We start from the raw sequence: 25,992 nt of genomic DNA, 5'->3' as shown, positions 1-25,992 counted from the left end.
GTCAAACAACTTTGTAACACTGAAAAAAGCCAATAATCAGGGACTGAAAATCATACTACAGTAAACTTCAATCAGAAATCTTATCCAACACAAGAAAATTCTGGGACTGTATTTCCTCCCTTCTCCATGCAGGCAACAAGGATAATCCATCCCTTAACCTAAATCTTACTGATCTAGAAAATGCCTCTAACTTCAATACCTTCTTCATAGAATCCATAGCTAAACCCACTACCAGCTTCTCTCACCACTGTCAACCTCCTCCCCCAACCAACCCCTCTACATCTCCACACATTCTGACTACCCCTACTCCTACTTTTAGCTTTTCTCCTGTCTCTATAAGTAAAACAAAGAAGCTCCTCCTTCAACTCAAACCATACTCCTCTTCCCCAGATAACCTACCCACAACTTTCCTCAGACTGTCTGCAGGCAGCATCGCCTATCCCAGCTCTATCTTAATATACCAATACATACCAGAATCATACATCCCCTCACTATTGAGACATGCCTTTATCATTCCACTCTATAAAGCAGGTAAAAACACTGACACTTCTAATTTGTGGCCCATAGCCATCTCATCCCCACTTTTAAAAATCATAGAGAAATGTATTCAATCCTAAATTATATCCTATCTGACCCAAAACAACCTACTAACCCCTACACAACATGGTTTCTGTCCTGGGAATAGTACATCACTGCCCTCCTCTCCTTTTTAGACTCCATAAACTTTGCTCGTGACTCAGGCAAAATAGTTTCTACTCTGTTCCTTGACCTCTCCAAAGCCTTTGATACCATTTCTTACCCCTTACTATTATCCAACTCTTGTCTCTCAGCCTCTCCCCTCCTATTATCACCCAGTTCACCAGCTACCTCTCTGAAAGACAGCAAGCTGTCAAATGGAAAAACTCACTCTCTTCCTTTCTACACACCCCTACCGGAGTTCCCCATGGTTCTGTCCTAGGACCCTCCTCTTTAACATCTTCATTAATAACTTCCACCAGTCTCTCTCCAATGCCACACTAATTCAATATGCTGATGATTTGACCATTATTTGTACAGCAGACACCCCTCCAACCTCCTTCTCAAAACTCACTTAACCTTCTCAAATACCGAATCATGGATGCATAGTAATGACCTCGTCTTAAATGCCAATAAAACAAAGTTAATGATCTTCTCCCCATCCAAAAACACCAGTATAGACAAAAAACTCTTTTACAGTGACTGCTCGGAATAACAGCCCCATATAAATAGTACCACATACCAAACTGCTCTGTGTCATAACTGATGAAAATCTAAAATTTGACATCCATATCCAAAGTAACATAAAAAAAAACTCGCCAAAAACTAGGTCTCCTGTATAGACACAGTCGTTACCTTACCCCCTCCACCAGACACACCCTTACCTCTACTTACCCTCTTCCCTCTCTTATGTACAGTGCCCCCTAGCCACTAATCTTCAGCTAGGCTTACAGACCAAGTTGGAAGCCTGTTAAAATAAAATCTCCAAATCTGCCACCAACTCCAGAAACGCATCACATCACTGTCTCTCTCTCCACTCTCTGAAATGGCTTGAACTTCCTAACTACATTAAACTCCTTAAACTCACTACTGCTCACAAGCTCATATTCAAACCCTCTAGTTATCCTTCTCTGTCCACCTCTTTAACCCCCTACATTTCCAACCACTCTCTAAGATCAGAAAACCACAATCTTCTAAATATATACAAGCCTTGTCAACCCCCTGGCCACCTACAATTATCCTGGTCTCTGGCTAAACTCTGGAATTCTCTCCCTACCACCCTTTGAAATACTCAGAGCCACTCAAACTTCAAAACTCTTCTCCAATCTCACCTTCTTTCAAAGTGGGAATGTTCCTGTATCCCTACCACATAACACCATCTCACATGCACTATATACCTCAACCTTCTATCACAGTGCTCTCTTACACATTGCCTCTACTTCCTCTCCTGCCCTATACCTCATAAACATCCCCCCAACCCACTCCCTTTATCCACTATATACCACCTTTTACCTCTCCCACCTCACCTTCTTCTCTCTGTCCTCTCCTCATATTTCTAACTTCCAAAAAAAAAAAAAACAAACTTGTTTTTATCTGTACATAAAGGTTTTACTTACATGCTTTTTTTCATCTGAAATGCCTATACTTTTAATATGTTTAGACTATATGAATCTCACTTTTGTAAATCTTTACCTAGGATTAGAAATGTCATGTCTTTTTTTAACAAATTGTATATTATCTCTGTATGTTTCTCCTTTCTCCTGCTTTTCTCCCCGGGCCTCTACTGAAAACGGGCTCTTCGAGGTCCAGTGGACTATCCTGGTCATCAAAATTACAGTTGTGTACACCTACCATAAATGTAGATGTTCGAGTGTATTCACTGCTGCAGTCATCACATTTGGGTTATCCCTGCCAGGGTAGCCCTCAGTTGGCCTGAATACCAGAGGCTTAGTATTTCTGTGTCAGTTGCTGTCGCTTCAGGACTGACGTCAGATTGTCAGTAGTATAAAGTAAGGAAGCCGACACCATTACATCACTTTTTCTTGCCCCAACTGTCAGGAGCCCCCAAGTGGGAGCCAGTATATGGTGGAATAACCCCACCAGTAGAAAGTAAATACCAAAATGTTCCTTGTAAGGAGAGAGAGAGAGAGAGAAAAGGGGGATGGAGGAAGGGAAACCAGGACTGCAACAGTGAATACACTCGAACATCTACATTTATGGTAAGTGTACACAACTGTACTATGTTCTTTATGTTTCACTGTTGCAGTCATCACATTTGGGTTGATTCCCAAAGCTGAGTAAAAGGGTAGAGGCAGTCAATAAGACTAGGGGCTGGCTAGGATGCCCTGCAAGACTACAGTGGCAAAGCCTGCCCTGGATTTGGAAAAGATAGGCAGGTGGTAATGCTTGGTGAAGGTGTGAACAGATGTCCATGTTGTAGCCTCCAGGATGTCCCTGGCGGGGACTCCTCTGAGGAAAGCTGCAGAGGTGGAGGCTACTCTGGTAGAGTGAATCCTGACCCACTTAGTGGGAGGTTTCCCTTGTTGCTTGTAGCAGAAATGGATGCAGTGTGCTATCCATTTGGAAATGGTTTGCTTGGATATGGCTTTGCCCTTTGCTCCTGCAGCAAAGCTGACTAACAATTGATCAGTTTTTTTGAATGATTTAGTCCTGTCTAGATAGAATCTGAGCTGTCTGTGCACATCTAGAGAGTGTAGTATCCTTTCTCCCTTGTTTTGTGGGTTAGGGAAAAAGGCGGGCAAATGAATGGATTGGTTGAGAGCCACACTGGACACCACTTTTGGCATGAAAGATGGGTTAATCCTGAGGGGCACCCTGTCAGCATGGAAGATGATGAAGGGCTCTACAGCCATGAGTGCTTATAGCTCGGATACTCTTCTGGCTGAAGTGATGGCCAGAAGCAGGGCTGTCTTCCAGGAGAGAAAGTTTAACTCTGCTGAAGCTGCTGGTTCAAAAGGGGTAGGGTGAGCTTTTCCAACACAAAGTTTAGATCCCAAGCTGGGGGAGGTGCTCTTCTGGGTGGCCTCAAGTTGCTAGCCCCTCTTAGGAACTGTGTGATGACAGGGTGTGAGAAAAGTGATTGCTCAGCATTGAAATGAGCAGAGATAGCAGAGACATGAATTTTAATTGAGGAAAAGGAGAGACCACTGTGTAGTAGGTCAGCTAGGTAATCTGGGATGAGAGGTGGGGGGGAGGTTGTGCCATATCGGCTCCCTTAGCCTGGATCCAGGTGCAGAACCTTTCCCATTTGTCAGCATAAGACTTTCTAGTGTTAGGGCATCTGTGCTCATGTATAACATCTAGAGCCTGTTTACTGAGATTGGCAGCTTGTTCAGTGGTCAGGGAATAAGCCATGCTGCCAAACAGAGTGTCTGCAATTGGGGATGCATGAATTCTCCTTCCCTCTGGGTCAGGAGGGTTGGGTTCTGAGGGAGATGCCATGGTGGCAAAGGAAACAGGCTGCGCAGGAGTGGGTACCAGTGCTGGTGAGGCCAGTCTGGAGCAATTAGAATTGTCCTTGGTTTTTCCTCCCTTACTTTGAGCAGTACCCTGGAAATGAGAGGTAGTGGAAGAAAAGCATAGACTGAGAGGTTGATCCACTGGAAGGATAGGGGATCCACTTTCCAGGCCCTGCAGTGAGGCTCCCTGGTGCAGAACTTGCTGATGTGATGGTTGGAGTGGTAAGCAAAGTGGTCGACCTTCGGAGTGCTCCACTTCTGAGTTATTAGGGTGAAGGTTCTTTGGTCTAGCTGCCACTTGTGTGGGTCCAGAAGGTTTCTGCTTAAGTTGACTGCCAGAGAGTTTAGAGAGCCTGGCAGGAATTGTGCTAACAGGTGTAGTTGCATGGCTGAGGCTGTGTGCCAAAGGGTCATAGTGAGCCTGCATGGAGGGTAGGAGTGAGTCCCTCCCTGTTTGCTGATATACCACATCACAGTGGTGTTGTGTGTTTTGATCAGTAGAGCCCCTGGGGAGAGAAGGGACCTGAAAGCTGCCAATGTGTGCTGAACAGCTAACATCTCTTTTTGGTCAATGTGCAGATGTATTTGATGTGGGCTCCAATGGTCCTGTATGCTTCTGCCGTCTAGATGTGCACCCCAGGGATAGTCTGATGCATCTGTGGTGAAGGTCTGGGTGGCATGGGGTGGTGAGAAGGGTAGTCCATTGTTGTGGTTGTATGCTGCTGCCCACCATAGAAAATCTTTCCTTAGGCAAGGTATCATAGGTATGAGTTTCCCGGTCTTGAGAGTGTTGACACCAAAGGCTTTTTAGGTACCATTGAAGTTTCCACATATGCAGTCTGGCATATGGAATTAGTAGAATGCAAGATGCCATGAACCCCAGAGCTTGCAGGATTTTCCTTGTGGATAACTGGGATCTGGTGGCTATTTGAGAGAAATAAGCTGTCAGATAAGTTTGCTTATCTGGAGTAAGGAATGCCATCTGGTATGCTGTGTCCAGGCTTGCTCCTAGAAATATATTATTTTGGGTGGGTACTAGTTTGGATTTCTTTTCGTTGATAGTGTACCCTTTGGAGGTCAGTAGGGCCTTTACAAAAGCCAGGTGCTTGAGCAGCTTTTCCTGACTGTCTTTCTGAATTAGGCAGTCATCTAAGTATGGGTAAGTTTGGATATTCCTTTGTCTGCAAAAGGCATGGCGGGAGCCAGACATTTTGTGAAAACTCTGGGAGCAATGGATAAGCCAAAGGGAAGCGCAGAGAATTGAAAGTGCAGAGATTTTGCCCTGAAACGTAGATATTTCCTGCATGATTCCCTGATTGGGATGTGAAAGTAGGTCTCTTTTAGGTCTAGGGTGGCTAACCAAGCATTCTTGGAGAGTATCGGTAGTAGTTGCTGGAAGGTGAGCATTTTGAATTTTGGTATCACCAGGAAAGTGCTTAGAATGGATAGGTCAAGGAGGGGGTGCCAGGTGCCCTCTTTTCTGGTTACCAGGAAGAGCCTGGAGTAGAAACCTTGGCCTACTTGTTCTGCAGGAATGTGCACTATTGCCCTAATAGAGAGCAGGGAAAGGACTTGCTCTGCCCACTAGTTTGGAGGAAGATCTGGGAACCCTTTTGGGGTTGGTAGAGTGTGGAAAAAAAATATGTATCCCTGGGACACTATGTTGAGGACCCAGCGGTCATTGGTAATGGTGGTCCAGGTGCTTGCATGGAAGGAGAGTTTTCCTCCTAGGGGCAAATGCAGGTAGGCAGAGGGAGGGGGTGGAAGTGGAGAGTCATTGTGAGTTCTTACCATGAGGAGGTGGCTTAGCACTCCCTAGTTTTGAAGTAGAGGAACTCCATTGCTTTGATCTCTGCATTCCCTGTGGCTGTTGTCTGGGTGTTCTGCCTCCCCGGGGACTGGGCTGAACTGACGTGGAGGGGGAAGGAAAGGACCAATGCTTGGAGGGGCAATGCCTACTGAACCTGGGTGGCTGAACCTGCAGGAAATCCTTAACTGTCTGCATAGATTTTGCTTTTTCTTCCATCATTTTTAAGACCTCCTCTGCCTTGGTGCCAAATAAGTTGCCTTTGTGCAAGGGTGCAACCAATAATTTGGATTTGACATAGTCTGGCAATGGCTGTTCCTTAAGCCAAGCATGCCTTCTAAGGACAACACCAGTGACTGCTGCCCTGCAAGATGCTTCTAGGGCGTCAAGACTACAGTGTAAGGTGTGCTTAGTTACTTGACTTGCAGAATGCATTAACTCCTGTAACTCTTTATTTTCTGCACAAACAGAAGAAGATGATATTGTTTTCTTTGAGGAGTTCCATGGTGTGTTGCTGAAATTTTAGCATATGGAACTGATAATTTAGGGCTCTAATAGCAAGAGTAGCAGAGGTGTATACTTTACTTTCCCCTTCTGTTTAATGCTCGGGAATGGGGTGGGATTCTTAGTGGAAGTTGCTTTAATTCCTTTAGGTCCTTGAGAAATAACTAATAAATTTGTGTGAGTCAGGGACTCTGTAATACCCGTCAGGTTTCCTGGGAGCAGGAGGGAGGGTGTCAGGAGTCAAACTGGATTCCATGAAAACATCATCTACAACATCCAGGACAGGAGGAATAGCCAAAGGTCTGTGATGTGGAAGATCTAAGAATTCTCTGAGTCTCTTTTTAGACTGAGGGTAGTCCTGACATTCCCATTGGAAATGCTCCCTTAAAGTATGTAGGGTTTCCCCAAAGGAAAAGTCCTTGGGTGGAGAGGCTGAAGGAATGGATTCCTCTGCATCAGAATCCTCATAAGCAGAGAGGGGTTGCATGTCTTCATAGTCAGATGCATCAGAGTCATCGGACTCCTGTTCAGATAAAACTACTGAGGACAAATCTCTTTTTCTTTTGGAAGGGGTAGCTTGGCTTCCCCTGGTCAGCATTATAAGGTCTTCCACCATTTTAAGCATTTGACACTGAGGCAAGGAAGCAGATGCCTGAGATTGGATCATCGGTTTCTTAGGTGTGGCTCGTACCCTGGGCCTTAGAAACATGGCAGTTTTCGAAAGAACAATAGACGTGATAGAAGTCATTGGTCTGTGTTGAGAAACGGTAGTGCGAAGTACTTCCTCGGAAGCCGGTGCCTGCTCATCTGCTCCGGACCCATCCAAGGTAGAGACATCCACACGATCCTTAGTCGGTGAAGAATTTTGGAGCATACTGGACTCCGAAAGGGTCTCAGTAGCTGCCTGCGAATCCAGAGAAGTGGGCTTCAGGGGCTGCGAAAGTGCCTCACTGAGGACCGGAGAACTGACAACTAGCTTAATGGAAGCGTCACTAGAAGGTTTAGACCTGTGTGGTCTGTCTCTGTCTTTATCCTTATGTTTTTTCAGAAGATCTGCTGTCGGATGGCTTACTGAGACCATATTGGAATTCGAGGACTGAGAGTGAAAATATCTAGCTACAATAAGGGCCCGACGACATATAGTTCTGGCATTGAAGCAGCGAGGGATGTCGTGGTCTGAGCCTAAGCAAGTGATGCAGTAAAAATGAAAGTCTCGGTGTGGTATTTGCTTTCCACAGGCGAGACAATTGTTAACTTTTTCTGACATCACTTAGAGCAAAAAAAAAAAAGGATCCCCAATGGGGTACTTAGCTTTAGAAGACTTCAGCTTCAATTTGGAAAACGAAAACTCAGGTAGCGGCCAACCAGCACTCGTGCATACTGCTTTTGCTTCGGGCTCATCGGCAAGAAAGACTGATGTAATGGCTTCGGCTACCTTACTTTATACTACTGATGACCTGACGTCAGTCCCGAAGTGACAGCAACCAATGCAGAAATACTAAGGCTCTGGTATTCAGGCCGACTGAGGGCTACCCTGGCAGGGATAACCCAAATGTGATGAGTGAAACATGAAGAACATCTGTAATAACTAACTAACTAAATAAATAAATAAATAAAGCAGGAAAAAACATTCCCCAGTGCATGTTGATATAAACATATCACACATTGCAAGACTGAGGACTCTATCTTGCCAAAAAAAAGAAAACAAAAAGAATAAAAAATAATTGCTTAGATTATCCAGTCCTGTGGTAGATGCATGCTATTTAGAGCCCTTAAGACAGCTGTATCACTTAATTTCAGACACATATTAGACTCTCTGGTATATGTTACAGTCACTTTGAGTACAGTGGGCACTCTCCAGTGGGAAACATGTTTGCTAAGAGATATAGCTATTGAGTTGGTATCAGTGTTGGAGCTACCATTTACATTAAGTGTAATTCTCCTATTGGTAGCATTTTCTGAGTTCTAGCATAGTTATAAAGAGCATTCTTATTTATCATTGAAACTGATATCAGTTTCACTTCATAGTTTACTTTGGAAGTTCTGATTTTTTCCTGAGGTACACTTTCACTATGTGATGAGATTCTCTATATCTTTTTATTGGAAATTTTTGATAAATAGACTAACAATGACATTTCTTTTTAATTAATTTCTGTATAGGATTATTCCACCAATATTGTTTCATCTTGCTGTTACCATAATATTTCTTGTTGGAATATATTTCTGTATGGTCTCATATACCTTACTATAGGGTAATGTCCACCAGTCCATGATGCTGACATATTCATCAAATCTAATTCTTCTGACCATTGACATATTCATAACTACCTTCTTTTCTATGTATAGTCAGCCATATACAACTTTTAATAATAGTAATACTCCAACATTATGTAAACTCTTCTGCTTCTGTCTACTAGATTATAATAAGAGAGACCTCAGATTTCTTACCAAAAAATTCGGGGTCTCCACCACGTCATACATTGACATACTGAAGTCACTGTCACTGTACTCAGTAGTGTACAGACTACTTAGAGGAGACTTGTGCCTGGCCTACAGAGCAATCTTAACCTGACCTGCAACATAAATAGGACCTTCTGGAGAGACAGATGTCTCTCAGAGGTTTCCACTCCTCTGGAATCGACTACCAATTCACATCAAACAGACCCCTTCTATGACTCTGTTTAAGCATAGCCTGGATGGGGAACCGTAAATTCCTATCAGGGATTTCACCTATGACCCTCCTAGATATGGACAGTCGTTGGTAACTAAGATCTCGAGTTTTGGCAGAATCCTTTATAGTGGGTTTCTCTAGTATTATATTAGGTACACACTGCTACACTTATAAAGACCTTTGGGTCAATAGCCCAATAACCACCTATGAACCTATAAGATGATCTGTAGTACCAAATTCCATCCAAAGAGAGGCATTTCCTTTTGTGATGCCATTATTATCCCAGATAATATTCAGTATATTTTCTTTCCCAATTTCTTTTTACATGACTTTGTAATAGCTAGATCTGAAGGCATATTCAATTAAAAGTTTATCAAACTGGTGTGGTGACCTAAGCAATGTCCAGCATATCCTGGAACAGTTCAAATCACAAGCTGTAAGTGCTAGCTTCCTGTAAAATGCATTTGTCTTTGGTGTCTTCAAAAAAATCTAGTAAGGTTAGTGCCCACTAACTTTGGACACCTGTACAACCTAATAACACCACAAGTAAGTTGATTCATTTTAATCCCTGCACACAGAATTTCTGATGCAACATATTGAAATTACCCTGACAGCAGATTAATACATCACCATCAACAATGCCATTAGAATTTTTTTTATTGTAATAGCCTGACTATCCTTTAAGCATTAATGGGGGATTGTTGTCACTGAACTACTTTTTGGTTATAAAACCTCATATCTGTTTTCCTAGCATTTTTTTTAAAGATTTAAAAAAATATATTGCTAAACCATCTTGCATTATACAAGAGAAAAATTCAAGTTAAATATCTGGTTTGATATAAAATGTTTCACAATTCTTGTCATGTATTATCTCAGAGATATGTTCCTTCTGTGGCCAAGATGAAGGCTGCCCTGCCCAAAGTAATACAGTTTTGCCATCTAGTCTTCCAAGAGGTGGGATGATACCAGATCACTGTGAAGGTCTATGTGATCAGCAATAGAATTATTGTGCATTCCTACCCTAAAAGAGAGGCTCCTTACCCATAATGCATGTGTAGCTATGGATAATGAGCACAGTAGAGCTGTGTGTGTGTGTGTGTGTGTGTGTGTGTGTGTCCACACAGTGTGCTGCCATGCTTACACTGTTGATATAAAATGAACACAAACAGTTTTCACTCACATCTGCTGGTCTGTGTACTTATTTAAATACCTGTAGAAAGCATCTGATAATGCATGGTATCAGAAGTGGGATTTTATACTGAAACAAACTGTCACCAATGCTTTAGAAATGCCAGCAAACACCCTGGAGAAGCAACAAATGTATTTATTTATTTGCCTTTTGTTGGCCATAAAGAGTCAGACGGGATAAAACACATTTTCAGCAGAGGCCTGGGGAAAAAAGCTCCACATTTAAGTTATATGTGATGTATGTTCATAATTGCAGGGTAAAACCATGTATACATGAGCTTATTTACATGATCTTTAAATATTTTTAAATATTTCTTACATGAACATAGCATTTTAACACACAAAAAAGAGAGAAATTAACATAGATTGGCTAATTATCGAACTGAGAAATAACATAGAATAACAATTAATATATTTATAGCATGATGGCTAAAGGGAAAAGGACAAGCTGAGGTGCTTTTGAGTTTATTAATAATCTACAGTCAGACAAGTAGAATGCAGCTTAGAAATGATGAGAGATATGAAAGGAGAAGTTAATGAAATAAGTGGGAAGATAAATGGGGGTTCTATTATTCTGTCAAAGAATCAGATCGAACAACATTTTGGGCGGCATTTTATCGAACATACCATTTATCAAACTGTTCTGAATTGCATTACAGTGGGGATTTGGAAATCTGCCCTTTCTCCATTGTAGTGCGATCTCTGAGTTGGTATATATAATTAACGGGGTGGTGCATGCAGCCCCCCATGAGGGAGGTTTGATAAATGGCATTTCCAATGAAATGCCATCCGATGATCTGATTCTTCAATGTAATAATACAGAGCCAATAAATGGACAGAGGAAGAATTGAAGTTAGTGGTGGGGTGTGAGCTAAGGAGGAAAAGTTAAGAGTTTAGGAAATAATTGCAGTATGAGGAGGGAGCAAAGTAGCTGTAAGAGTTGGAGAAAAGTAATCTGACTAAAGATAGCCAGGTAAGCAGGAAGGACAGAGTCATCTTTGGCATAGGTGTTGTTTAAGCAAAGTTTTGAAACTATTTAAGTTTTCTGTGTTTTAACTGTGTGGGGATGCCTCAAGAACGTATCAAGTAACCAAGCAAGATGCCATCAACAGGTTTCAATCCATGTTTGCAAGGTAAGAACTCTAGCAATACATGACTTATTAAAACCAGGCCAAGCAGCCAAACAACAAACAAAATGTTACTCAAAGTCAGTACTTAACTCCCACTTTAATAGGCCATAGATTGGCTAACAATGATCTATTAGAATGTGAGAGGGAAAGATCTGTGATGGCCTGATATTAAACAGCAGGACATCATATTTCCAATTGGGATTTTCATTCTTTTTTATACTCAAATTATTTTATTAGTACATTAACCAAACTAATACCATAATTATCCATAAAGTGTTCAGGATGTGGGATTTTTTACTTCAAAATTATAGCTGTTATATTTTTAAAATAAAATAAAAAAGCTCTAAGTAATCCCAGCAATCTGGCCTGTGCTTCTAGTGCCAAGATTATACGTCACCTGATACTTAGGCATTAACGTTTATTTATGTTTGTAGTTAAAACCAAGCATCTTACAATACAAAATGTTTTACACAGTACAACATTTGAAAAACAACTGTAAAAACATTAACAGAACATCAAAAAAGAGTTGTTTAATAAAGATCTCCATTATGTCACTTAACAATAATATCAGCTGCAATAAGTCAAAAAAAAGACTAAAATGAGACAGTTATTATCAGAAGACCTTGCCTGGTTTAAGCAGCTTCCTGAATAGGTAGTACTTTAGGGATCTTCTAAAACATGACTTAGTTTCACATGCTCATAGACAGGAAGATAATGAGGCTCACAAAACTGGAGATATATGTATATAAATAAGCAAGTGGGTGATGACCACATAACTCAAGACAAAATTCCTGAATCATCAGCAGGGCTATCAACGGCAGACTGGAGCTGGAGGAAAAGAACATAAGGAATCAAAGGGTATTTTAGAAAGAGAGAGCCTTTGCTATGCAGGGCTCTGTTTCTAATAACCAAAATCATAAATGCTATTTAAGCCATAATCAGAAGCAAATGCTCCCACAGCAGGAGAAGGATGTGTTCATACTGTGATGTTCCAGTCATCAACCTGATTGTGGAGTTCTACACCCCATGCACATATTAAGTAATCAGTACCATATCCAAAGCCTGAAAAAAGTTGCAGATAATTCCATGCTTGTTCTGGATTCATCTGGGATTACACAAAAGAGCTCTAGGCACAGATGACTAAAACAAATCCCCAGGGAGGTTGTAGAAAAGGAGGTGGACAGTCAGACCATCAAAAAAAGATTCTGATCATACATAAATCATTATTTATGTTTTCATTTATATTTACACTGTACATACGTTTTGTTGAGTTTGTCATCAGCTAATAGTAATCATGTGATTTTTTTTAATTATAAATGGTGATGGGAGGATTGCTATTATGTAACACTGAAGATGATTGTTTATACGAGTGAAGGTAGTCTTTTGCTTTTTATCCAGTGTTTTTTTAATACTGTGGCTCAGAAGAGTGCCGGCTTCCTTTGTTTCTGTTTCTGTTTCAGAAGTGCTTTTAATCATACATTGTTTGCAGGTTGAACTGTGAGATTATTGCTGCTTCAAAATCTTAGAGGCAATTCTTAACAGACAGGCTTGGTAGACTAAAGTCCTTGAAGTCACAAAAAAATCAGATTTCATTAAATAACTAAGCAACAGCAACAATAACTAGCTAGAACCTTATTAACAGACAAAGCCATATCTGGGTTATTTGGCTTCCTGCACATTTCCCTGATCTGGCACCCTCCTTCATTCCAACTTAAAGAGAAAAAAATGAGGCCAAAATAAAAGGCTATCGTTATCTAAAACTGTTGCAAACAGCTTGCTACAAATGTAACAAGTACCTTGCTACACTTAACAAGCCACATATGAAGAGTGTTTCAGCCATGATCTCAAATACAGAACGGCATTGACTTCTGAATGCTGCATCATATTTGTGACCATAGCTGAACAGATGAAGCAATTCATCTGTGGTTCCCCGCCATCATCATTTGCCAATCACACCCCTTTACACCTTGAGCCCAGGGCTTTTCCCACCCTAACTACTTCTCGGTTAGTAGAACACTTACACATCAACCATATGTTATGTCTGAAAAGTCTGTACTTTATGTGCCTAGGTTCAGCTGTGCAAGTCTTTCTGTGTAACAAACTCCTCCTGTACCGCTTACTGTCCTAGTAGAGTTTTGCTGAAACCTTTCTAATATTGTGATAATCACAGCAGATCTGTAACTTGGGCTCTTGCCACCTCTTCCTCCCACCCTAGTTATGGCTCTGGTATTAGCACGAGGAAAGTTTTGATGTCAGAGAGTAAAGTATATACACTACTTGTGCACCCTTTACAGATAGAATATTACAATATAAACCATAATTGAAGAAGGTTCTGCTGATAAAAAAGTGTCCATTTCATCCATGACTGAAAGGGTAGCATTGTTTTAATTAATAAAAATAATTTTAACTAATAATAGTAATAATAATAATAATAATAATAATAATAATAATAATAATAATAAAACTATTTGAAATACGAGTTGTGCTGTATTTGAGATGGTGCAACAAACACAGTACCACACATCTTGCATAGTTATAACACTGCTCTAATACCTGAATACTGTGGGTATTACATTTTCTCCATGGTAGCTACAAGCCAAGAACCTAGTATAATACAGATAATGCAAATATCTTACAAAAGGATACTGTCTCTACAAATACTGATAGACTGATTGATGAAAAATTGATGAAACAACTTTTGGCACCAGTCATTTTCTCCCCTTTTTCCACTGTTGTGCAACTCTGGAGTAGTGAGGGGTCCCTTCACATGGGGGGTGCTTGGGGAACTTGTAACTCTGGAAAAAAATACCTTTCAGGTTCACAGAAAGTTATTTCATCTAGATTTGTTTTATAGAAATTCAATTTTGATAAAAATAAATTTTAGTAGATGAAAATGATTCCCTCATAACTTAGGAACTGTGTTTTCCATCCAAAAGTTATAACACTATAGAAGGAATAAAAAGTAGTATTAAACAAAACAGTTCACACCTGGAGCTGTTTAAATTGATATAGCCTCTGAGCAGCATGGGAAGAGAACCACTATAATTTAAAATTGCCCTCAGAGAAAAATAAAAATGAAACAAACATGGAATAACAGTGTACACTGGCTTAAAACACTGCCATAATACCCCACTAATGTGGATCTTAAACTTGTCGTACAGTAGCTGCAAACTAAGTTACTAGCTGCCTACAGATATTGCAAATACCTCACTTCTATGGTTATTAGTTTTCCCCCACATAAACTACAAAATTATAACAGCTAAGTCTTTCAACAAGAATTAAGCATTATTTGTCGGTTAAGTAGCTGACTGTGACATAACATATCTAGACATAATGGCTCACCATGTTGAATGATTCCGTGCTCCAGCAGGGCTCGACACAGCTCCACTGCTTCTTTCTTTGTAGCTGTCTCACCTTCCTGAATCAACCAGTCGATCATTTCACAACCCAGCAATGTTCTGTGGTATCTTATCCCATTCTCCTCTCGTGTCTTCAGGATGGAGTTCTCCATAACTATTAGTCTGGTCAAGAAGCAAGGAGACAGAAATTACAAAATGGATGCTAAGGCAGAGTATTAAAGAAATGAAATGAGAAAAAAATGGAGCATGTTAGCTGCAGAGTGGAAGAGAAGGGGACACATATACAATCAGGGCCAGTGTTAGCATTTTGTGGGCCCCCAGCAAATGTCAAGTCAGAGGCCCCCTGGGTACTTCCAGTCTAAGTATCACCCTGTCACTGTCACCCCTCCTATCCATCCTTTTAGTTCATGCTGGAAACTTCTAACAGTAGTACACACAGACTGACCAGCAGCTAGAGTGCTCTTACATTATCACACTATGTTGGCCCATCTCACAAAGGAACATTCACAGTCACTTTCACTTAGTTGCAGTAATCACACATTACAACAACTCTATGTACAGGGCTAAACTAAGCTCCAGAGCTACCCTCTGTTTCTGCCCATGTTGGGCTTCCCACACCATGCATATAACTTTTTTCTTCCATTTCTTACATTCTACCTTTTTGTTTAGCTTTTTCAATAAGTCATAAGTTTATATATGTTCTGAAGTGCTTTTTAATTTATGTTTCACAAAACCTTTTCAGCAAATGGTGGCTTAAACAGAAATTATAATTAAGGAAAGAATTTTAGTGTTTTCGGCTTTAGTTTTCCTTGCATTCTTTCAATTCACTTTTCCTGACCAGACAGCACAGTAATAACCATTTAGGAAATAACTCAATTTAGCTGGTGCCACCAGAAGCTATAGGAGTTGTAGATGCTCTGTGATGCATTTTTGAGCATTTTAAATGTTTTAATCCAACACTGGCCTAAAGAAAAATCATGAGTAAGAAAAAGAATTTCAGTCTTATTGTTTTCTTTCAATAAAGACATGAGGCTTAATGTTAAATGCTGACAAAATAGTAGCTCACTGCAAACTAACAGGCCAGTTGTGAGGATACACAGATCATGTTTGGGAATGCTGCCTGCCTCCCTAATACCCCCATAAAGACTGTAGTGGTTTATGCATTCCTGTGGCGTTATATTGGGATGAAAGCAGAAATTCAAATGGGCATGGTCATGTTATTAAAGTGACTGCTGAAATACATATACATAGCATGCCTCCTCACTTCTCAGTCCTAACCCCCAAAGCCAACCACCTGTATACATGCCTGATGTGTGATTGTGTATAAAGTGAAAGTGAAAAAAAAACACTTTGTTGCCACTAGGCAATGCACTGCCCCTACAGGAGCTAAAGTAACTTTCTGTGTATACCTCAGAGGTCTGTTAGAACAGTAGAGGAAACAATGACAGCACAATCCAGAGTCTCCCCACCCCACCACGTGCACACACATAACCTACAGCAAATTTCTGTACACAAATATCTGAGCAGGGCTGGTTTTAGAATAGGTGTGGTTGTGAGCAGAGGCCATTATTAGTTTTATCTTAACAGGGTCATATGAAAGTCCCATTCAGGTTAAAGACCATAATCAGAAAATTAAAGCATTTCTTTCTCCTCATTTTTCCACAACTAAAAACCCACACAGTCAAGGATGATTAAGTATCCATTTATACAGTCTGGGGAGTTGGGGGCCACCAGATTCCTAGAGGATCTAAGCGTCTGAATACTCTGTGACAAACTTTATGCCTGATTTTGAAATATAATTAAAACTCCCTGAAAGAGAAACCATCCCTGAAGAGCAGAAGCATCAGTTCTTCTTAAAATCCAAGGTGGGAACTGATATCAGTCACTCTGGGCTGCTGATCTCTCTAGTGTTTACCTTGCTCATGTTCATTATCGGCTTTATGCTAATAGGGTCATATCACAGCCCTGTTCAGGTTAAAAAGTGCAATCAAAAATTAATACATTTTTTTCTCGCTGGTTCCTAAAGTCAGCTATCTATACAATTACAAAGTGGAGAAGAAGAGAGAAAAACAATACAAGTATGAATGTTTGTCATGTTGACGTTATTTAGAATTGTTTTTATCTCATAGGTTTGCTAGGACTTCAGATCTAAGTATGCTGCTTAGTGGAATGTGCAGTGAGCACAACATAGTAAAACACATCATAAAATGATACTTGAAAATTGTAGTCTTGACAACTAATCATTAGGTGGCAGCATCTACCAATATAAATCCTAGATATTCTTTAATATCCCAAGTTTTATTTTTTCACAAACAGTTGGCTATGAGTTAATATCCTTAGACTGCAAATATCTTCTCCCACCTGCTAAACCACGCTCTGTAAAGGCAGCCTTCTTTTTCTGGCTGGAAATATTTAGCTCATACCTTCCAACTACAGCCTTTAAACTGCTCTTTGCTGATACTTTTTCCGCCATACTCACCTCTAGTGTTCTTTCCCGCTCCGTTCACCCTACGGACTCACTCCGCTTCCCTACACTGCCCCCAATTCCCACCCACCCCCAGTACTCCTAGCTTTAGTCCTATCTTACCCCACCCTCTCAGCCTAATTACCCAATACCAGCTCCTCCTCTTTACTCCTCCCACCTATAGCCATCTTTCTTAAACTCTGTAATCTGTACTCCACCCAATAATTATAGTCCCCTCCTCTTTCATTAAATCTCTAGAATACCTCCATCACTTTTTAAGCCCTTTCTTCTTCATAGCCTTCTTTATTTTCCTAACCACTCATACCACTCTCTCTTTGCTCCAACATGCTCTCCTCAAGTTATCACACCCTCCATTCCCCCAGCCTCCTCTTTCTGTTCCTACTTCCCTTATACTATGCTACCTCATATTTCACCTATGCTTGTCCAATTCCACCTACAAAGACAACTACCATACAAACACACCTTCCCCCTCACTCTTACTGCTATTTCCACTCTATCTCCTCTTCTCTCATTCAGCCCAACCCTCAGCACCTATCCCACCCTAAACTCTTCTCCTCTAAAGTCAAGATACTGTCACATGCTCCAATCTACAATCTACCAAAATTCATGCCTGGCAGACCAATATGGCTAAAGGATATCTCCTTCAACAACCTAGTCCAAGGTGGTGATATCCATCCTAACCCTGGTCCTACATCCTTTATTAACAACACATCCCTTACCCTCTTCCTCCTATCTCAACACCCTAAAGACTTTTACAATTAATGCACAAAGTCTAAACAACAAAGTACACCAATTTCAAGCTTGGTTAAGCCATAATCAACCAGATATCTTAGCCATCTCTGAAACCTGGCTCAAGCCCTTTATCTCCGACTGTGAAATTCTGCCCCCAGGATTTCATTGTCTCAGAAATGACCAACTAAATAAAAAAGGTGGAGGCACTGCCCTAGTCTACTCCAACCCTCTTACCTTAATTCCCCTCCAAATTCCAATTCCTCAATTCCAGAACACTGAACTAACTGCTGGAATTCTAAAACTAAATAAACATAAAAATATCTGCATCATTGCCCTATATATCTCATCTGGTAACAATATCTCTACACTCGAAAATATTCTCCTATGGGCCTCTACTGAAATTAACTATGAAACTTATATCCTTGGTGATGTGAATATTGACTGGAATAAAATCAATTGCCCCTCTCCCTCCCTATCCAGTAACCTCTATAACTTCACTCAAATAAGCCTCTCCATCACTCGACCTAAAAAAATAAACCCTCCCTGATCCACTATAGATTGGATCCTAGTTTGAGATTCAAATAAAATAACCAATTCTGGCATAATTCCTGATACCTTTAGCGACCACCTCCCAGGCTTCATGCATCACTCAACTAGTTCCTCCCCACACCATCATCAGTACATTCAAACTTGTAACCTCAGTAGCTTCAACCCAACTACTTCTCAAATACTTTCAAACAAATGAACTGGCAAATTCTAAATATCCTTCTTCTTGACAAGGCTATAGAATACTTCAACTCTGTCTTCCTTGATACTTTAAACTCACTAGCCCCACTAAGAAACAAAAGGATAAAAACTAAAATGTCTCCTTGGCTATCCAAAGAGACAAAACAGATTATGCACCACAGAGACAAACTATAGATAATAAACTGGACAATACTTTGCTCCACTATAAACAGCTCTGCAACCATGCAAAACGACTAATCACCAAAGACAAAAAATCCTACTATATCAAACTTCAGTCCAATAACAATAAAAAACCCCAAAAATAATAAAATAAAATTTAAATAAAAAAAAATAAAGTAATTTCATATATTCTATACCAAACTGATCAAACATAGCATTAAATTCAGATTTAATATTTTCCGTTAGGGACAACCTTAGATTCTATGCATTTCATAAGATAAGCGTTGTCTAGTTTTAAAGTATTAATGATGTTAAGTTTCGTACCCAAAGAATAAATTATATCTCTGAGGGTACCATAAAATGACATAGAATTACTAGACTTGCAATCAATGTTGTGATGAAAATCACAGGAATTGTCCAAAAACCATTGTAAATGGTCTGAATAATGTGGTAATAGTCTCTCCTGTCTCTCCGATACCACTTTAGTACGTACTGGTGTATGTCCTGAATGAAAGTCATTGACCGTATGTGCATATGTCCGCTGTGGCAATTGTCGTTTGGGCTTAGTTCCAGTATGTTTCACCTCGTCATCAAATTCACCAAAGGTGAAGTCAAATGTAAAATCTGTATAACCCAACCTGCTCCTGCTCCGTTGTGTGGTAGGAGCCGGTAGATCAATCGGGCTCTCCATTTGCTGTGCAGTCCTTTGCCCATTAGGAAGGTCTGAAAAAGTTGGGCTCGAATGTGGGGAAATGTCTTTCAAATGACCAGTATCAGTGGATATGAGAACTGCCGTATTAGACAAGATAGAAGCTGACATAATACAATCTCTGATCTACAAGGACCTTGTTAAAATATTGGGTACTCAGCCGACATGTTTACAAGATGGGGTATAATATTAAAAAGTTATTGGAATGACAAACTATCTCCAAAAAAATAAGTGAGAGACACACTACTAACTGCGGCAGGTGTAATCAATGTTATGTTATTTTGGAGGAAGGAAATATTATATTAGACAATTGAAACAAGACTAATATTAAGTTCAAACAAGGGAATTGTAACACAAGATGGGTGATTTATCTGGCTAAATGTGCAGCGTGTTCTGGAGTCTTCACTGGAAAAACAGAACGAAAATTTAACAAGCGTATATATGCACATTTATACAGTATTAGGACTAAAGATGATAAGAATGCACTTTACAGACATATTAAAAAACATGGAGATGGACATAATTTTAAATTTGGTATTATTGACAGCATTACTTTAGATCTTAGAGGGGGAGACCCCAGAGGTCTACTGTCCTACAGAGAAACCTGGTGGCAGCTATTGACTGACGCTTCAAATGCACCATGACTAAATGATTTTATAAGTATCAAATCAATGCTATAAGATATAACAATATTGTTTTTTTAAAGAAATATAAATATGCATTCTTTGACAGACAGCCATTAGTTACAAGTTAATAATTGTATTAAATAAAGATTTTTACATTATATTATTAACATCGTTTTATGATTTTATCAATTGTAATTTTATGAATTGTAGTACTCTTACAATATTTATATGGCAATTGATTATGTATTTAAAAGTCAGATTATATGGCGTAAGTTAGTAATATGTATACAGCAAGTTGCATATTGAGTTTACCACTTTAAATCTCGCAATTCTGGCGCCAAAAAAGTTATTTAAACCTGAAGTTGTGTTAATGGATTTTTACTGAGTTCTGATGAAGCTCGCAGTGAGCGAGTGAAAGCGCTTAACTTTGGACAATTAAATTTCTTTTTTATTTTTATTTTTCGCTTCTTTGCCTTGTTATTTATTAGCGTGTCAAGACACAGGGGACCAGCATTTTGGTTTTTGGTTTAGTTTGTATGCTATTAAATGCTGAGAAAGACTTTTCCATTCACCTACAGAACAACAGAAGTAGTCCCCTCTGCCTAACTACTTGGCATTACTGTAGATGAACACCTCAAGTTTGATATTCATAACCAACAAAATATTAAGAAAACCCACCAAAAGCTAGGTATACTGTATAGGAATAATTGCTTTCTCTCCAACTCTACCAGGCAAACTCTGGCCTTGACTTATCTTCTTCCTTCCTTATTATACGGAGCCCCTCTCCTAACCAACCTGTCCACCTCTATCCCCTCTAAACTACAAAACTGCTACAACAAAATCTCTAAATTTGCCTCTAAATCTAAAAATACCACCCATCACTGCCTAACCCTACAATCCCTGAATTGGCTTGAACTCCCAAACTACCTAGACTATCTCCACCTCACTACTGCACACAGACTCATATTTTACCCAATAAAATGTCTTGCTCTAACTAACATCCTTCCCCCTTATACACCCAACAGAGCTCTCAGATCTGAAAATCAGAACTTAATTACTATCCATAAACCTAAACGTCCTGCTGGCCAACTTCTCTTATCTTTCTCACTAGGCAAAAAATGGAATTCCCTTCCTTCCACACTAAGAACCATATCAAACTCAGAAAACTTGAAAACCCAATTATTCAAACACCTGTCCACTAAATGGAAATGTACCTGCCTTCACCCAACCTAATCCAAGAGGGTTCTCGCTCTGGTTCCCAAGCTCTATAACTCTCATAGTTATCTTCCTATGAGCCTATCTTAGCTCTCAACAATTTCTATAGCTTCTTTCTAAGCTCTCACCTCTTACAGCTACCCTCACACAGCCCAACCATGAAAATATTGTAAATAGCATTCTACTGTTGATGTGTGTATGTAAAGTGTATTTAAATTTTCTTAAAATGTTTGTATGTAAACTGTTTCCACACCTAACCCATATCTGTTTTCCTCAAATGAAACTGTGTGATCCCTACCTTCAAGCTTAATGAATTTGTTAACTATGCATGATAATTATGAGTAACTATTCTACATAAGATCTTTAATATTATCTATCATTTGTATCTAAATTGTATAATGCATCTTGGAGCTTTTCTCCCCGGGCCTCCACTGAAAATGGGTCAATTTGGCCTAGTGGACTTCCCCAGAAATCAAATTACAAATAAATAAATAAAATAAAATAAATAATCATATCTCTGTAAGATAGTTACATCCAGAGATGTTTGGCAAGTAGGAACAGTAAGGTCCCAGGATATGGACATTTTGACAAACGACACGTCGCCAAATTTTCAATATCAAACAAACATGCTTAAGTAATAAAAATACAGATTTCTAAAGGAAAATGGTGTTTTCATTAAGAATATATATATTTGTTGTTTGTTTTAGGTGGAGGTGAGACAAAGCCAATAAAATAAGCTCTGAGAATACAGTCTGTATCTCAGAATAAAGAAAACAAAAACACCAGTTTTGATGATCCAAGAGTACAAACAATGTATTTTCAAAAGACAGAAACAAAATAGCCCTTTCCACAGATTCACACAACTGTATTTGCTGGCCCTGTTTATAGCATAGCCAGTGGATTCATCAAATTATTTGACATTCATGGGTCAGTTTACCCAAACAACTTTTTAAAATTAAGTATTTTAGATTTCACATGTGTAGGTGTGGTAACTGAGCAACCATAATCTCACATGGTACTGTGGTTAAATATGGCAGACTGTGATATGGGGAAAGTGACGTGCAATATGAAGACACAGATCATGCATGTCTGACAGTACACATAGTGTGGAGAGTATGCATACAGCACTGTGAATGCACGTAGATACGTGTGTAAAATACTGGGAAATGATCTAGAAAAACGTTCACTGAATTCTGATTTCTTGTAATGATACTCAAATGTTATTGTTAATGCCAGTGTGCTCACCAGTTGTTACACAGTAATATTTGTTGGTAGTCTTAGACATGTCAGGACTCACCATCATTTTATTCCAACAGGTACGCTTTTTTGTACAACATAGCAGCTCAACTGGAACATTGTGAACACTTAGTCATTTCAGTAACATTAGCACTAGGCTTAGAAAAGCAATGCATTACGCGATGTGCACTTTAAAATAATGCCATACATTTGTCTTAAATAGGTAGTAATTACAATATATACAAACACTCTGGCAGCTTTATTCGACTTGTCATCATATCTCCCCCCTTAAAGAGAAAACTCATTTTTTGAAATTAAGAAGTAAGGTGGCGCACAACCAATGCGTCATACCTTTCAGCCCTCTGAACTGATCCTGCAAATGCATCCTGTTAACACATACAATTACTTATAAAACATTTTAAAATGCATTCCTAGCAAGATGCTATTTGACTTCTTATCTGGCACTGTTACTGTATAACAAAATAAATTTGGTATTCAGATTTAGCGACAACTCATGGTCATTTGAATACAACTGGAACTAAAACTGGAAATGGGATGTGAACCTGTGAAAAGAAAAGTTTTAGACAGACTATTATAATGAGCATTAGTATTTCTGCAGTCACCAAACAAAACACAGTCACTAGGATCAGGAATAATCACATTCAATTGCATGGGTTGGGTGGCTCACTGTTACTTTGAACAGCCAAACTCAAACATCCACCACTGTTTTGAATATTCAGTTGCGCTAGCTCTTTTATTAGTACAGGAACAATTTTATTGGACATCAATTGATTAATTCTCAACTCATAGTTGCTTTACTGGTTCTCTGTGTGTCGACATGCATGAATGGGTATTCCTTCATTGAAAGTTGTGCGTTAGGCCTGGCAAGCCAGCATGTAAAAATCTACTGCCAATCATTAGCGGACTGGAGTTCCACTGTGGTGACACCTAACCGGGAAAAGCCGAAAGACAGTTTAGTTATTTATTTAGTTGGTATTAATTAGGTTTACATACTGTTATATTATATGAGATAAGTTTTATGTATACATATTTAAGCATCGGCTTCTTAAACTATGGGAGTAGGTTGTGGTGTTCTAGTATATATTTTGATTGTTCAAATTCCTTCCCATTTTGTTGTCTTACTGTATTAAATATATATTTCTTAAAAAACAGTTTTAACCTATGTAATACGGGCATTTAAACTATATGTTGCACATTTTTATGACAGTTATCAAATTCTGTCATATAATAGTTTAGGGAATGTTTTTATAAAGCTGCCAGTATTTTGTTATATGGAACCTAATATAGGATTCCATGTTTATTGTACAGTTGTTTATTTTTTGCTGGCAGTTGTGTGATTGCACATGAACAATGGTTCTTGTTTACATGTATTAGAGTACTGCCAATATACATTAGTTATTTATTTATTATTTATTACAATTTTATGCATGCGATTTGCACTTGTATATGGTTTTCAACTCAATGTTCTTTTTAGATACACTGTTTCTTTTATTAGAACTTTGTACTTTGACAGGAAGTGATGTCATTTGGGAGGGAGATTTTTAGTATTTTTAGTATTTAATCTCCATTTTAATATTCAGTTCTTGTTTGATAAAGTCTCCTGAATTGTATAATTGGAGACGGAAACGCTTATTTTACGTTGGTGAATACTGATAATCGTTTCTAGTCTAATAAAATATTGTTTTTACCATTTTGCGTTGGTATATACTTGCCAGTTGACTCCATTCCATCTTTTGGATTTACTTGGTGCTTCTTTTCTATTATGTACTATTATGATTTTACCTTGATATAGCAATAAACCATCATCCACACTGTCACTACACAGTACTTATGTATAAGCTGTTTGGTCTGTGTCCAGCTATCTGGCCATCCATCTTGCATAGACTAGCAGATTATTACTCTGAATCATTTTGAGTAGCTTGTCTAATATTTTAATAGTCAGTGGTCTAATCATCATTATATTCTGTACATAGGTGATGACATCTGCTTTGGTGCTGGACAATGGTTGGCCATGTACAGGACTTCTAGGTAACATGTCTGTAACAACTGTTTTCTAGGGGTCTATATTATAACATTGAAGTTTTAAAACTTCGAATGTTATAATATCGAACCCTTTAGTGCGAAAGCTGACAATAATGAAGCCTCAGAACATCAAAATTTTACCTAGGGTAAGATTTTGGTGGTCCATTCCGTGGCTTCGCTATTTACAGCACTGTGGTGTGATGGTTATGGACCGGGTTTAGGGAAATGAGCAAATGGAGGTTACGGATTGGGTTCAGGTAAGTGTGGTGCGATGGTTATGGACCGGGTTAAGGTAAGTGAGCGAACAGACTGGGGTAAGGTGAGTGTGTGGTAGTTAGGGACTTTAGGGTTAGGGTGCGAGTGAGGTGAGTGTGCGGTAGTGACAGACTTTAGGGCTAGGGGCGGGTTAAGTGAGTTAGTGTTAGGGCGAGGGTCAGGTAAATGTGTGATTGTGTGGACATGAGGGTTCGGGTGGGGTAGGTGAGTTACGGTTAGTGAGTGGGTAAGTTGAGTGTGTGATAGTTAGGGACCTTAGGGTTAGGGTTGGGTTAAGGTAAGTGGGTAGCTAGTGGTGTATGTCTTGTTTAGTGTAGGGTTTCGTGAAGTGTATGTGTGTGGATTATTTATTTTGGTGTGCTTGAGTTGCGTGTATGTTTGTCGGAACAGTGAATTTTTTCCCTGGGAAAAAATTCGCTATTCTGACTGTTCGGTTTTCTGATGTTTTGATTGAATGGGTTCGATATTATAACATTCAAAGTTTTTAGACTTTGATGTTATAATATAGACCCTTTTCTAGACGCATGGATTGCTTTGACATTGAACCTTCTCAGTCTCACTAACAATCTTTTGCATTTTGGTCACACTTTGTCTGGGTCATAGAAACTGATTAGCGGAACTAATGATTTGTGGTCAGTCTGGAGATGAAAACTCTTAAGCCCTATTAGGTACCCAGACAATTTCTCAAATGCCATACATGTTTTCAGTCTCCAAATATCTCTATCCAGCATCAGTTAGCATTCTATAGAAGCAGGAAACAGGATATAATTCCTGATCATTCATTTGAAGTAATGCTGCACCTAGGCCACAGCCACTAGCATCTGCATTCACCATTGTCTGTTTTGTGACTGAATGCTTGTGTTTGACATGTCCCCTAATGAACACTGTACTTTTGTCTTTAACAAGTCTGTTAACACAGTTGAGAGGTATTGTGCAAATTTAACCAAGTAATTACTCATGTCTAGAACATGTCTTAACTCAGTCATACAAGATGGATCTTGTAATTTAGCTATTGCTCTGCAACACAATCTCCTTTCAAAAAATAAATTTCAGCAACAATACAGTAATGTGATTCACTAATTACCTTAAAAATAAAACATTTCCCATTTT

General features: G+C 39.3%; 1 protein-coding gene across 1 annotated transcript in view; it reads right to left on the bottom strand.

Moving 5' to 3' along the window:
• The window catches only part of LOC122816842 (DEP domain-containing mTOR-interacting protein-like), a 699,106-nt gene that overhangs the window by 367,761 nt on the left and 305,353 nt on the right, over positions 1-25,992 (bottom strand). The window contains exon 4 of the mRNA XM_044089901.1: positions 14,638-14,816. Within this exon, the coding sequence (XP_043945836.1) occupies positions 14,638-14,816 (179 nt within the window). The remainder of the gene's footprint in view (positions 1-14,637; positions 14,817-25,992) is intronic.

The sequence above is a fragment of the Protopterus annectens genome, chromosome 12.part0 (assembly GCF_019279795.1).
Source record: "Protopterus annectens isolate FY-2018-M chromosome 12.part0, PAN1.0, whole genome shotgun sequence".
Lineage (NCBI taxonomy): Eukaryota > Metazoa > Chordata > Ceratodontiformes > Protopteridae > Protopterus > Protopterus annectens.
Note: the sequence above shows the minus strand (reverse complement) of the source record. Positions and strands in the feature narration are given on the sequence as shown.